The 14,015-nt window shown below is 56.9% G+C and overlaps 1 protein-coding gene across 4 annotated transcripts in view; it reads right to left on the reverse strand.

The window, feature by feature from the left end:
- Window positions 1-1,677: 1,677 nt before the first annotated feature.
- Window positions 1,678-14,015, reverse strand: part of RADIL (Rap associating with DIL domain) — an 87,494-nt gene continuing 75,156 nt past the window's right edge. For all 4 annotated transcript variants that reach the window (XM_030795944.1, XM_030795945.1, XM_030795947.1 and 1 more), the window contains 6 exons: window positions 6,676-6,826; window positions 4,968-5,167; window positions 4,196-4,538; window positions 2,733-2,872; window positions 2,188-2,327; window positions 1,678-2,056 (listed from right to left, as the gene is read on the reverse strand). In XM_030795944.1, coding sequence (XP_030651804.1) covers window positions 1,951-2,056; window positions 2,188-2,327; window positions 2,733-2,872; window positions 4,196-4,538; window positions 4,968-5,167; window positions 6,676-6,826 — 1,080 coding nt within the window. In that variant the 3' untranslated portion in view covers window positions 1,678-1,950. The remainder of the gene's footprint in view (window positions 2,057-2,187; window positions 2,328-2,732; window positions 2,873-4,195; window positions 4,539-4,967; window positions 5,168-6,675; window positions 6,827-14,015) is intronic.

Here is a 14,015-nt window from a genome sequence, read left to right on the forward strand (position 1 = left end):
AGAGATAAGCCCCCTTTGTGGGAGGAACTGTTGGTGGCCACCTTTGGAAATACCTTGCCACTGTCTTTTCTCTGGCCACTACAGTCCACACCCCTCCCACATAAAAAATGCACTCAACCCCCTTCCACCATAAGGCATCAAATCAGAGTCCAGGCTCCTGGGATCTGCACCAGGTCCAGAAATGCAGATCGTCCAGAGCTGTGAGACATTCTCAGCAGTGCTAACAGACACGTTGTGAGAATTCTAGGAAAAGAAAGAGAACAAGGCCAGGCACAGCAATCCCATGCCTGTAATCCCTGCACCTTGGGAGGTCAAGGCGGGCAGATCACTTGATGTCAGTTTGAAATCAGCCTGGCCAACATGCTGAAACCCCGTCTCTACTAAAAGTCCTAAATTGGCCAAGCGTGGTAGCGGGTGCCTGTAATCCCAGCTACTCAGGAGACTGAGTCGAGAGAATTGCTTGAACCTGGGAGGTGGAGGGTGCAGTGAGCTGAGATCATGCCACTGCACTCCAGCCTGGGTGACAGAGCGAGACTCCGGCTCATAAAAAAAATTAAATATTTATATTTTATATAATATAAAAAAATTATAAAATATATTAATATATTAAATATAAATATATTCATATTATACATATAATATATATTCATATATTCATATATTATACATATAATATCTTAAATATATACACAAACACATTATATATATATATATATATTTTATCCAGTATTTTGGGAACCTGGCAGTGGTCGCCTTTTGGAGCCAGGCGCAATGCGGAGCCGCATGCAGAACTGCGGGTCGGCAGAGGGCGCGGGGCGGACGCGCTGCACCTCACCGTAGCGCACACCAGGGGGCAGCGTGGAGCTGCACGAGGCCCAGGGCCTGGGACGGACCCAGGACACCGAGCTGCGGACCCCGCGCGGACCTCTGTCCCCGTGAGGGGCGCATCTGCAACTGACTGGCCAGGACCCTCTTCCCCAGGGTTTCTCTGTTGCTATCAAAGATGACCCTGGGCCACCAGTTCCACCACAGCGAGGAGGGCGCGGAAGCCACCCGCACCCATTCCATGGAGCTGCTGACCCTGCTGAACATGCCCAGCGACCCGCACTGTCACTGCGAGGCCAGCAGGGCTCTGCCCTGGTCCTGCACACGGTCAGCTGGCTGGTGGAGAGGGATGCCAGCCTCCTGCCCGGGTTAGGGCCGGCGGCCAGGGGGATGCTGGTGAGGGTTAAGGGCCTGGGGCCGCCAGCTGGGTATCAAGGCCAAGCTGGTGGCTTTAGTAGGGGAGAGGAACTCCGGAGGGAGCAGGAGTCCTGGGAGAGGAGGCAGGGCCCAGGGTGGGCTCGGCGCTTCAGAGACCATCAGGCCCATCCACTTTCCAACCCCTGGGTGTCTAGACCTTTCTCTGGGGCCGTGCTGAGCGGCAGGATCAGAAGTCCAGCATCCTCTGCCAGGTCTGGTCCCTGCTTCAGCTGGGAGGGGCTGCTGGAGCTGCTTCCTGCAGTGCCCTGTGTCTGGGCGGGGTGGGGGCAGGGAGAGTCAGTTCAGATGATCCCGATGACAGCTGTCACTGCATTCTCCCGTGCCAGTGACAGGCAGAGGCCATGGGGAGCCCCTGCAGCCCCTCCGAGTGGCCCATGCCTGCTGCCCGAGATGAGACCCCAGCAGGTCACCCTCTAAGAACGGGAAAAATAGTTTATTGAACCGTACTTCTCCATTAAAGTCTTTAAACATAAAAGCTCTGTCACAAACATCACAACTTCACGTCATCTGCCATATAAATAAAACCTACACTGAGATGCATGTTATCAACAGGCGTGTACCCAGGGTGAGGCTCCCCACCCGGGACCCGACTTGGTCAGTTACAAAACAGGGATGAAGGCGGGAGGAAGCCCAGTGTCACCAGGTGGGACCGGGCGCCGGGCCTGTGGGGGTGTCCTCGCAGCCCCCCTAGAGAGGGGGCGTGCGGAAATGGATCTTCTTGGCTGTTTCCACATCAGACTTGGCGACCAGGAACCGCATCTTCTTCCCACCGTGACGGATCAGGTCCACGGCTCTGAAATCCATGCCAGAGGTGGGGGTGGGCAGGAGGGCACCAGGGGAGCCCCGCAGGGTGCAGCCGGGCCTCTCCTTTACCCCAGGTCCCCTCCCCTGAGCAGGGGCCGGGCATGCATGCGGTGGGGGTACCTCAGGTAGCCGAGGCCCAGGAGGCTGCTGCCGTTCACCTCCAGGATACGGTCCCCCAGCGACAGGCGCCCGTCGGCCGCTGCGGGGCTGCCTGGGAGCAAGGTCTGGATGTAGAGCCCGGGGGCGCCCAGGCGCGTGTGCTGAGGACAAGCAGAGGCCTCAGAGCTCCGCAGGCCCGACTCTCGCTGTCCCCAGCAAGGACCACCGCAGCCCCTCCCTTGGCACCTACAGGCCCCCGCCTGGCATCCAGCCAGGCCCACTCATGGTTTCATGTGTCCCTCCAGAAAAGCAGTGGACACCACTGTCCCCACTGGCCCAGGACAGACCCCAAAAGGCTTGAGGACAGAGGCAAGAGACAGCAGGCCCAGGGGGCATGGCCGTTGGACAGGCCAGGTCCTCCGTCCCAGCTGCAGGGGCCAACCCCTCTCTCTTCCCTGGAGGCCTTCCTGTAGCCACGTGGCCACACAAGCTGCGGCCAGGCTTGCATGAACAGGAGGGGCCAGGCAGCCTGCATGGGGGTGAGGCGGGGGTCCTGGGCCACTCACCATCCCGTCGATCAGGCCCATCCCCAGCCCGGAGGGGCCTCGTTCCAGCTCCACCATGAAGACGTAGCAGAAGTCCTCGGTGCTGGAGCTGCGGCTGGATGGGGCTGGAGGGGACTCGTCCGCAGGGGCTGCAGAGTCTCCTGGGTGGGGGCCAGGAAAGGTGGGTGGGAGTGAAGTGCCAGGAATCAGGACGAGGAATGGGATGTCCTGGCCTGGCTGCCTCTGTAGGGGGTCAGGGACGGGACGGCCTCCTGTGGCTCCCAGGAGACACTGTTCAGGCAGAACGTGACCGGCAACCTAGACATTAGGGTCGGGGTTCGCCTGTGGGCGACACCCCCATGTTCCCTGAAAGAGCACCTCAGTCCCCGCCCCCGGCAGCCCTGAAGGAGCACCTCAGTCCCTGCCTCTGGCAGTCCCAGGACACTCGCCCCTCTGGGGGTGGCTGTTTTCCGGCTCCAGGGCCCCACGCAGTTCTGTGTCGCCTCCTCAGCAATCTCTGCCCTTCTTCCTCCTCCTCCTCCCTCCACACCCAAATGTGACCATGTGCACCCTGAGGGTTCCCACCGCTGACCAGACCCAGGCTCCAGGCCCCAGCCCAGCCCAGCTCAAGCACCTGCCCTGAGGGACACCAGCTGGTGCCCTCTCCATAATGGCGATCCTGCCGTGGGGACACTTGGGTCAGAGATGAGCTGTGCACCTGAGCAGGTGGCCTGCCTGGGACCCAGCTCGGCCAGGTGGCCCCAAGCCACAGGGGACACTCTGACTCTGCACACACACCCAGGACACTTCGCTCCTGCAGGGCACACCCAAGCCCCTCACACGAGGCCAGGGCCGGCTGGTGCTGCCTCACCCTCAATGCCCTCCCCAGCCTAGGCCAGCTGCGCACACATACTCACACACACATATACTCACAGCCATGCACACACGTGCAAGCATGCCCATGCACACATGCACACACACCCATGCACAGAGATGCACACACACAAGCACATCCACACACACACCCATGCACACACGCACCAGCACACCCACGCACCTGTGAGCATACCTATCCACACACACAAGCACACAGGCACACACGGGCCCTTCCCCGGAGGGGTCCAGCTCCACCTCCTCCCTGAAGACCCCTGGGTTCCCCTCAGCACACCCTCTCCACTGGCTCAGCCATCCCTTCCTCCGCCCAGTGCAGGAGTGACTCTGAGCCACTTTCTAGACTCTCTCCCTCCCAGATCACAGTGAGTATCTGCCCAAGACGTGTCAGCGACTGAGTGACCGTGTGGGCCAGCTGCTGGGGGCTGAGCTGCCCCGAGTCCTCCATCTGGCCCCGTCTCAGGATGCAGGTGTCTGTGGGGCAGGTACTGAAACCCAGGACCCCAAGGGTGGAATGATCCCAGGGGACCGGCCATCAAGGTGATGTGCGGGGTCTGGGGTGGGTTCCCGCCTGAGCACCAGGCAGGCCTCACCTTCCAGAGCTGCACCCCGGAGGCCGCTGGGTCCGTTCCTCTGCCTCTCTGGGAGCGCTTTTCCACAGGGGCCGCCGGACTTTGGCCAGTCGGGGTCCCCAGGCTCAGGGCCGAGTGGAGTGCTGGGAGGTGTGAGCAAGCAGGACGAGTCCGTGTGCGGGGGGCCAGCCTGGGAGCCCCCACGGCCGGGTTGCCTTCCAGGGGGTGCCTGTGCCCAGGGAGCCCCCCTTAAGGGAAGAGTGCGCTCCGGGGCGGCTTCCCAGGCTGCTGGGCCAGGGTCCCTGGGAGCCAGGGGGCAGCTCGGGGCCTCCGGGTGCCCGTCAGGGACCATGTGGTGCATACCCTGGGGAGAGGAAGGGTAACAGCTCAGACAGAGGAGGGGTGGCCAGGTGGGCACAGCACTCGGGCAACTGGGCAGCCTGCAGGCAGAAGGGCCGCCAGGCTGCGGGGCCAGAGCTCAGAAAAGGACTCCTGCAGCCTGTGCAGCCTGAGATGCGCAAGAGGCAAAGGGGCTTCCCTACCACCCGGAAGCACGGCCTGCGGTGGGCCATGACTCCCGGGGTTCCCGGAGCTCCCGCCTGCTGTCCCCAGCCCAGCTTCCAGCCCTTCTCCTGTCCTCCCCGGGTACCTCGGAGCACACTGGCTGGGCCCCCTCCCCGGGCACCTCGGAGCACGCTGGCTGGGCCCCCTCCCCGGGCACCTCAGGGTACGCTGGCTGAGTCCCCTCCCCGGGCACCTCGGGGCATGTTGGCTGGGACCCCTCCCCGGGTACCTCGGGGCATGCTGGCTGGGGGGCCCCACTGCCAGGGCTGCCGGGGCTGGCTCTGTTCTGCAGGCCCCATAGAAAGTGGCGGATGTAGAGCAGGTGCTGGTAGATGCTGTCGTCCAGGCAGTCAGTTTCCAAGTCCACCTGGAAGCCCTCGCTGGGCAGGACGATGGGTGGGGGGTTTTCGTAGGACTCCAGGACATCCTCTGCAGGGGAGACAGGATGTCCGTGATGGCCACAGGATAAGCTGCCTCCCTCGCCAGGCCACCCCGCCCAACGGTGTGGGAACCCAGGGGCCAGCAGATTGAGCCCTGAGTCCCCTGCCCCGTGGACACAGGAGGCTGGGATCCTGGCCACCGTAACTGGCCCCACCCTAGGATTCATCCCTTCTGAATCCCCGCTGACCACCCAGTATGACGTCCGAGCAGCTCAGGACTGAGAACAAGGCCTTGTAGCCAGGAACCCTCCAGCTCCACTGAGCCGCTCTGCACTGGGCCTGTCTCTGCCCTGCTGGTCTCTGATGGTGTCTCCAGGTAACTGGAGCTCCCCCAGCCCCGCTGAGCTGGACGCAAGCTCCTCTCAGGTGCTCCCAGGGCCGGAGCCGACTGCCTCCCTGCAGGAATCGCGGGACCCAAACAGCCTGTGTGCGGGCTGGTCTCTGTCCCCAGGAACACGAGCGCCTTTCAGGCGGTGGAAGAGTGCATGCGTACTGAGCTCCTAGCTCCCAGCACAGAATTCAGGCCACAGAAATGAATCAATGCGGAGGGAGGACTTAGAAGGTGTCAAGTGGAGCCAGGGGTCCTGTTCAGAGATGTTCTCCACGGCTGCGGAAGGGCATCCAAGGCCCCATCGCCTCTGTGCCTCCCGCCATCCCATACTGTTTTGTTGAGGTGTTATACATAATGCGAATGAAAGGAGATGTGTGTATAATCTACACATTAAAATGCACCCCTGGCCAGGGGCGGTGGCTCACGCGTGTAATCCCAGCACTTTGGGAGGCCGAGGTGGGCGAATCACCTAGGTCAGGAGTTCGAGAGCAGCCTGGCCAACATGGTGAAACCCTGTCCTTACCAAAAATACAAAAATTAGCCAAGCATGGTGGCACGCATCTGTAATCCCAGCTACTTGGAAGACTGAGGCAGGAGAATCACTTGAACCTGGGAGACGGAGGTTGCAGTGAGCCGAGATTGCACCACTGTACTCCAGCCTGGATGGCAGAGCAAGACTCTGTCTCAAAAAATAAAATTAAAAATAATAAAATAAAATAAAACACACCCCTATGCATGCATGTACACATATATATGCAAACAGACCCCTCCGTATGGATGTGTGTGCATGTGTGTGAACATACATGGCTCAGGGATGCTTCCCCACGGCCGTGTACCACCATTGCTCCCTTCCTGGGTAGCCATACAACGGGGGAGGCCCCATCCTCTGGCTCCATGAGAGAACAAGGGGGCCTTGGACCTAAGCCTGGAGTTTGGAACTTGGGCATGGACTCTCAGCTCCTTGATTCCCCCACTGAGGAGGTCCCCGGATCCCCAGGTTGGGGACGGGGCGGGGGGTCCTCCGGGTGGAGGCTTCTCCCGGAAAGTCCCCAGGAGAGAGGTCCCCCACACCCCGCTTCAGATGGGATGAGAGCGTGCTGCCTCCAGCCTCGGGGCGAGTCTCCCACCGAGTCCCCAGCCCTCTCCTGCCCTGGGGCAGGGCTTACCTGACCTGAAGGCCTCGGGGCTGTCCTGGGCCCCTGGTTCCCAGGCGCTCATGGGGCCCATGGCCGAGGCCAGCTGGTAGTGAGTCAGCAGCCGGTGCAGCTGTGCTGGGCTCAGGGCAGGGAACGCGGCCCGCAGGGCTGTCCAGCTCATCTGGGTGGCAAGAAGGAGCTCATGGTCACAGGCCTCTGGGTGCAGACCCCAGCCCAAGGAGGGACGGCCTCCACAGGTGGCCTGGGGGTAGCCAGCTGAGGGGCCCTGTGGTCCTCACTCCCACCAGGGGCCATCTGTGAGGGGGACGGTGTCACAGCAGCAGTTCACCCCTGGCACTTCCTAGGGCAGCTGCTCCAGGGAGAGGCCGGCTGGTACCATCAGGAACCCCCTGCCCAGGGAACCCACCCCCATCTCAAGCAAGGGCCTGCCTCACACGGCGGCCGCCAACCAGAGAAACCACTACTGGGAAATGAACAGCGAAATCAGATTCCTGCCTCTAACGGCGTAAAAGAAGTCAATCAAGTCGGCTAAAAACCTGATGGGAAGGCAGGGACATTCATCATTTAGGTGACAGGAAGCAGGAAAAGCATTTGTTTTTTGAGACAGAGTCTCTTGATGTCACCCAGGTTGGGGTGCAGTGGCTCAATCATAGCTCACCGCAGCCTCGACCTCCCAGGATCAAGCCATGCTCCCACCTCAGCCTCCTGAGTAGCTGGGACCACAGGCTTGCACCATTATGTCCAGCTCATTCGTTTTTTTTTTTTTTTTTTTTTTTTTTTGTAGAGATGGCGGTCTCACTGTTGGTCTCAAACTCCTGGTCTCAAACTCCAGGCTGGTCTCAAATTCCTGGCCTCAAGCAATCCTCCTGCCTCAGCCTCCAAAAGTGTTGGGATTGCAGGTATGAGCCACTGCGCTCGGCCCGGGAAAACATTTTAGGCAAGACAAAAACCCTACACGGTAAGGAAAGGGTGGATTCCTCCAATAAAATTAAACAGCCTCTGCGGCCCGCCAGGACCTCCATCATTGTCCTTCTGGGGTTCCCTTCCCCGGCTCCCAGCCGGTTCTTATTTTCTGGAATTTATTTCTTCAGCTCTCTGGTTTGTCCTGTTTCTATGGAATAGATCTAGTAGCTTCCCGAAAGGGGCGCATTGCAGGAAAACCGCTGCCCTGCGTGCTGGAACTGTCTTCATCTCCACCCTGGACTGGTCATCTGGCTGGCACAGAACTCCAGGTCGGAGAGCGTCACCCTTTGGATTCTGCAGGTGCTGTTTTGTCCTGTGACTCCCGTGCTGCTCGTCCAAAGGCAACCTGAGTGCAAATCTTCAGGATCTGCCTTGTACTGATTCTTGTCTGTGGGTTCTCTGCAATCGTCGTCCTGAAGTCCTGGGATGCCGAGTTTTGGTGCAAGCCCACTCTTGGCAGCAGCTCCTCCGCCCCGATGCGGGCTCCAGAGACTGCCTGCACCTGCCTTCCCCGCGCCCTCCGCCTCTCTGCTGGCTCTTTCTGGACTCCCACCGTTTGGATGTTGGCCTCGCTGGTGGGTCCTCTCTGTTCTCACCTTTGCTTCCTCGCTCTGTTTCTCTCTCATGTGTTTTTCTGCCCACATCCAGGGGCCTGGGCTGTGGCTACCAGATGTCCACGCTGAAGGACAATCGGTGTCTCGGGCGTCGTGCAGGAGGGGTGAGGGCACAGCACGTCCTCCTCCAACACCACCAGCCCCCACCACCCTCACCCCTCACACACACTTCAAGAAAGCCTCTGGTTTGCCTGGGGGTGGTTCTGTTTGATTGTGAGTTCCTAGAACCTTCTTTACTCTCACTTCTGTGCTTGGTCCAGGGTTGGTGTCAGAGGGGGCCAGAGGTCGGGGCCAAGAGATCAGCTTCAAGGGAACAGAACTCTCTCCTCCTTCCTCCCTCTCCTTCTCCCCCTCCCTCTGTGTCTCCCCTCCCTCCTCCCTCTCCTTCTCTCTGTCTCCCCTCCCTCCTCCCTCTCCTTCTCTCTGTCTCCCCTCCCTCCTCCCTCTCCTTCTCTGTCTCCCCTCCCTCCTCCCTCTCCTTCTCTCTCTCCGTCTCTCTCCCCACTCCCTCTCCCCTCCCTCCTCCCCCTCCCTCCACCCTCTCCCCTCCCTCCTCCCCCCTCCCTCCACCCTCTCCCCTCCTTCCTCCCTCTCCCTCCCTCTCTCCCTTCCCTCCGCCCTCTCCCCTCCCTCCTCCCCCTCCCTCCCTCTCTCCCCTCCCTCCTCCCTCTCCTTCTCTCTCTTCCTCAGTCTGTCTCCCTCCTCCTTCTATCTTCTACCCATCTCCCTCTCTTCCCTCTCCTCTCCCTCCCTGTCTCTCTCCCCTTCTTCCTCCCTGTCTCTCTCCCCTTCTTCCTCCCTCTCCTCCTCCTCCGTCTCCCCTCCCTCCCCCCTCTCCTTCTCTCTCTCCGTCTTTCCCCTCCCTCCTCCCTCTCCTCTCCCTCCCTCTCTCCCCTCCTTCCTCCCTCTCCTTCTCTCTCCCCTCTCCCTCCGTCTCTCTCCTCCTTCCCTCTCCTTCTCTCTCTCCCTCCCTCCCCCCTCCCTCCTGCCTCTCTCTCTCCCTCCTGCCTCTCTCCCCTCCCCCTCCTCCCTCTTCTTCTCCCTGTCGCTCCCTCTCCTCTCCGTCTCTCTCCCCTCCTTCTTCGCTCTCCTTCTCTCCCCTCCCTCCTCCCTCTCCTCTCCCTCTGTCTCTCTCCCCTCCTTCTTCCCTCTCCCCTCCTTCTTCCCTCTCCTTCTCTTTCCTCCCTCCTCCCTCTCCCTCTTTTCCTCCCTTTTCCTCCTCTCCTTCCCCTCTTCCTCTCTCCCCTGTCCTTCTGTCTGTCCCCCTCTCTCCCTCTTTTTCTCCCTTCTTACTCCCCTCCCTACCCTCGCATCCCTCCGTCCCCTCTCTCTCCCCACTCCTCACCCTCCTCTCTGGTGGTCTCGGGAGCTTTTCTCCCACCCTCTGCACAGCTTTTTATTTCTGCTTCCACAGTTTTATTTTCCAAGACTCCTCTTGTTCTCTCATGGATAGAATCTTACTATTATTTTATGGATACTATATCTTCTCTTATTTTTATGAGGCTATAAGGGACTTTTTCACTGAGCTTCTCCCTGAATTGTCTGTTTCAAGGGTCATCAAACTAGGGCTAGCGAAGCCTATTTTTATAGGGCCCCCAAGCTAGAAATGGTTTTCACGTTTTTAAAGGGTTTGAGAAAAACAAAACAAAGGAGATGGGACAGAGACAAAAGCGGCCGCAAAGCCCGAAGTCCTCACAGCTTGGCCCTTTACAAGAAGCAGCCCGCGGCCCTGGTCTCTCCTTCCAACGCCACCGCCCCGCCGCGTCTCCTTTAGACCGCGCTCCTCCGTTCCAACACCTGCCCGCGGCGTCTCCATTAGACGTTCTGCTCAGGATGCGGGACGCAGCGGGGGCTCTGCCCGGCCTCAGCGTGGGGTGCCCCGGCCGCTTCTGGAAGACCCCAGCTCTGTCCCCCGCCTCCCCGGGCCGTCACTGCCAACTCGGGCCTCCCCATCTCCTGCAGGGGCGCTTGGGCCTGGCTGCCAAGCTGGGCGAGAGGCCGGGGCCCCCTTTCCAGCACGAGGTTCCTGCCCTCGGCTCGGCCTAGTTTCCCCAGCCAGGAGAACTCCTGTTTTCAACGTTCTAGAAATATCCCCGCCCAGCTGAGCAGGGGGAGGCGGAGATCCTGAGTGTCGCTGCTGCCTCCTTTCCGTGCACACAGAAAACCACACATCTGACATGCACAAACCAACAAATCTCCCCCGAGGAACACGCCTGTGTGCCCAGCCCCCAAAACAAGAACCAAAATGTGGGCGGCGGCTGCTCGGGAGCCCCCAGGCCCGCCCAGGCACCACGGCAGGTCTCGCCCCACTTCCAGCCCTGCAGACACACTCCTCGAACCCGACTCCTTCAGCTCAACCTGCCCTCTTAGGAGTATTTTATATCTTAGTTTATTAATTTAATTTAATTTACCTTATTTAGAGGCGGGGTCTCGCTCTGTCGCCCAGGCTGGAGTGCAGTGGTGTGATCTCGGCTCACTGCAAGCTCCATCTCCCAGGTTCCAGTGATTCATGTGTCTCAGCCTCCTGAATAGCTGCCTAATTTTTGTATTTTTACACCATGCCTGGCTAATTTTTCTATTTGTAGTAGAGATGGGGTTTCACTGTGGTGACCAGGCTGGTCTCGAACTCCTGACCTCAGGTGATCCACCCACCTCGGCCTCCCAAACTGCTGGGATTACAGGCGTCAGCCACCACGCCCGGCCTTATTTATTTTCTTTTATTATTTAATTTTATGATAGGGTCTTACTCTGTCACCCAGGCTGGAGTGCAGTGGCACGATCACAGCTCACTGCAGACCTCCCGTGCTTAAGCAATTCTCCTGCCTCAGCCTCCCGAGTAATTGGGAACACACATCACCATGCCTGGCTAATTTTAAAAAATTTATGTTTGAAAAGACGATGTGGGGGTGGTCTTACTGTGTTACCCAGGCTGGTCTGGAACTCTGGGGCTCAAGTGATCCTCCTGCCTCCGCCTCCCAAAGTGCCCAGCCGACGGTTCAGGTGTGTCCGTGGCTCCCCCGGAACGAGTTTGCTCAGTCACGTTGCTCTGCCGTATTTCACTGTACTGAAGAGACTGCTTTATTCATCCCTCATGTTGTTGATAAATAGAATATGGGTTTTTCCCAGTCTGGGGCGGTTAAGAGTGGTGCCACTGGAAGCATCCGTAAGTGGGCCGTGGCGAGGGACCCACAGAAGCATCTCCATCGGGGAAATTGCTCAATCGGAGCACATGCACTCGGTCAGCTTCGGCCGACGCTGCCAGACGGCTTTCCAAAGTGGCGAGCCTCATTTACAAGCTCACCAGGAACACCTGAGGGTTCAAACCACTGCACCTGCTCACCAGTGCCTGGCTTTCTTCCTTTCAACCATTCTCATGTGTTTGGTGTTTAAAACGCTGAGATTAGGCCGGGCGTGGTGGCTCACACCTGTAATCCCAGCACTTTGGGAATCTAAGGTGGGCGGATCACCTGAGGTCAGGAGTTTGTAGACCAGCCTGGTCAACATGGTGAGACTCTGTCTCTACAAAAAATACAAAAATGAGCTGGGTGCGGTGGCGCATGCCTGTAATCCCAGCTACTCAAGAGGCCGAGGCAGGAGAATTGCTTGAACTCAGGAGGTGGAGGTTGCAGTGAGCTGAGATCACACCACTGCACTCCATCCAGCCTGGATGACAGAGCGAGACTCCGTCTCAACAAACAAAAAAAAACTGCTGAGGTTTTTGCTTTTGTTTTTAAAGGCTAGTCAAGTGAAGCAATGACAGTGGAGAAGAAACAACAAAATCTGTAACTGGTTGTGATGAATTAGTTCTAAACACCAATACACTCGGACCAGCCTGAAATGTGGAGAGTTTGGGCTGCGTTTCTCTGATGACGTGAAGTTGTCCATCTTTCATGCATAATTCTCTTTCCTTACAGCCCCTTTTCGGGTTTTGCCATCAAGGTATTACTGGTGTTTTAAAGTGAGATAGGGTTTCCTCTTTTTCTACTTTCTGGTAAGAATTTGGGTATTATTTCTTTCTTTTTTTTTTTTTTTTTTTTTGAGACGGAGTCTCGCTCTGTCACCCAGGCTGGAGTGCAGCGGCGCGATCTCGGCTCACTGCAAGCTCTGCCTCCCGGGTTCACGCCATTCTCCTGCCTCAGCCTCCCAAGTAGCTAGGACTACAGGCACCTGCCACTGCACCCGGCTAATTTTTTTGTATTTTTAGTAGAGATGGGGTTTCACTTTGTTAGCCAGGATGGTCTCGATCTCCTGACCTTATGATCCGCCCGACTCGGCCTCCCCAAGTGTTGGGATTACAGGCGTGAGCCACCGCGCCTGGCCTATTTCTTCTTTAATGTTTAAAATAATTCACCAATGAAACCATCTGGACCTTGAATCTTCTTCAGGGGAAAGTGTTAGTCAATTTAATTTCTTTTTTTATTTGAGACAAGGTATCATTTCTGACGTCCAGGCTGGAGTGCAGTGGCACAACCACAGCTCACTGAAACCTCAATCTCCTGGGCTGGAGGAATCCTCCTGCCTCAGCCTTCTAAGTAGCTGGGACCACAGGCATGCATCACCATGCCTGGCTACTTTTTCTGTCTGTATTTTTTGTAGAGATAGGGGTTCCACCATGTTGCCCAGGCTGGTCTTGAACTCACAGTCTCAAGGGGTCCTCCTGCCTCAGCCTCCCAAACTGCTGGGATTACAGGTGGGAGCTACCGCACCTGGCCTTTCAGTTACTCTAAAGCATGCAGGACCATTCAGATTTTTAACTTCCTGTTGAATCAGTTTCAATAAGTATTCTTTTTCTTATTTGTCCATTTCATCTAAATTGTCAAATTTATCAGCAAAAAGTTGGTTATGATCTCCTCTTACCATTAATTTTTAATTTTTAATGTAGAATCTGAATGATGGCCTCCTTTTTTCAGATACTAGCAATTGTGTTTTCTCCCTTATTCAACTTTCTATTTTTATTTTATTATTATTATTTTTGGGACAGTCTTGCTCTATCACCCACGATGGAGTAGAGTGGCGTGATCCCGGCTCACTGCAGCCCCCGCCTCCCAAGTTCAAGGGATTCTCCTGCCTCAGCCTCCCAAGTAGCTGAGATTACAAGCATGTGCTACCACATCCAGCTAATTTTTGTATTTTTAGTAGAGACAGGGTGTTGCCATATTGGCCAGGCTGGTCTCAAACTCCTGACCTCAAATGATCCACCTGCCTCAGCCTCCCAAAGTGCTGGGATTACAGGTGTCAGCCACGGCGCCCAGCCTCTTATTCAACTTTTCAAAGAACCACCTCCTGGCTTTATTGCTTATCTCAACCCCGTATGCTTCCTAGTTCATTGATTTTTAGCTCTCATCCGTCATCTCCTCTGCTTTCCTTGGGTTTGATTTGTCGTTGTCTTTCTTGCCTCATGATTATTCATTCTCGGCCTTCCTTGTTTTCTAACATATACATATAAGGCTGTAACTTTTCCTCTTAAGACTGCTTTAACTGCAGCCCACAGGTTTGGATATTTTGTGTCTTCATTGTTGCCGATGAACTTAATGCTGAGTTGGGGTTGGCAAGCTTTTGGTGAGGCTCACACGGCCTCTGCTTGATCCTTACCCCAAGGTTCTTCTTTCTTTCTCTCTTTCTCTCTCTCTCTTTCATTCCTTTCTTTCTTTCTTTCCTTCCTTCTTTCTCTTTCTTTCTTTTCTCTCCCTTTCTTTCTTTCTTTCTTTCTTTCTTTCTTTCTTTCTTTCTTTCTTTCTTTCTTTCTTTTTCATAGTTGGGGTCTTCCTCTGT

Source organism: Nomascus leucogenys, chromosome 17 (genome assembly GCF_006542625.1).
Source record: "Nomascus leucogenys isolate Asia chromosome 17, Asia_NLE_v1, whole genome shotgun sequence".
NCBI lineage: Eukaryota > Metazoa > Chordata > Mammalia > Primates > Hylobatidae > Nomascus > Nomascus leucogenys.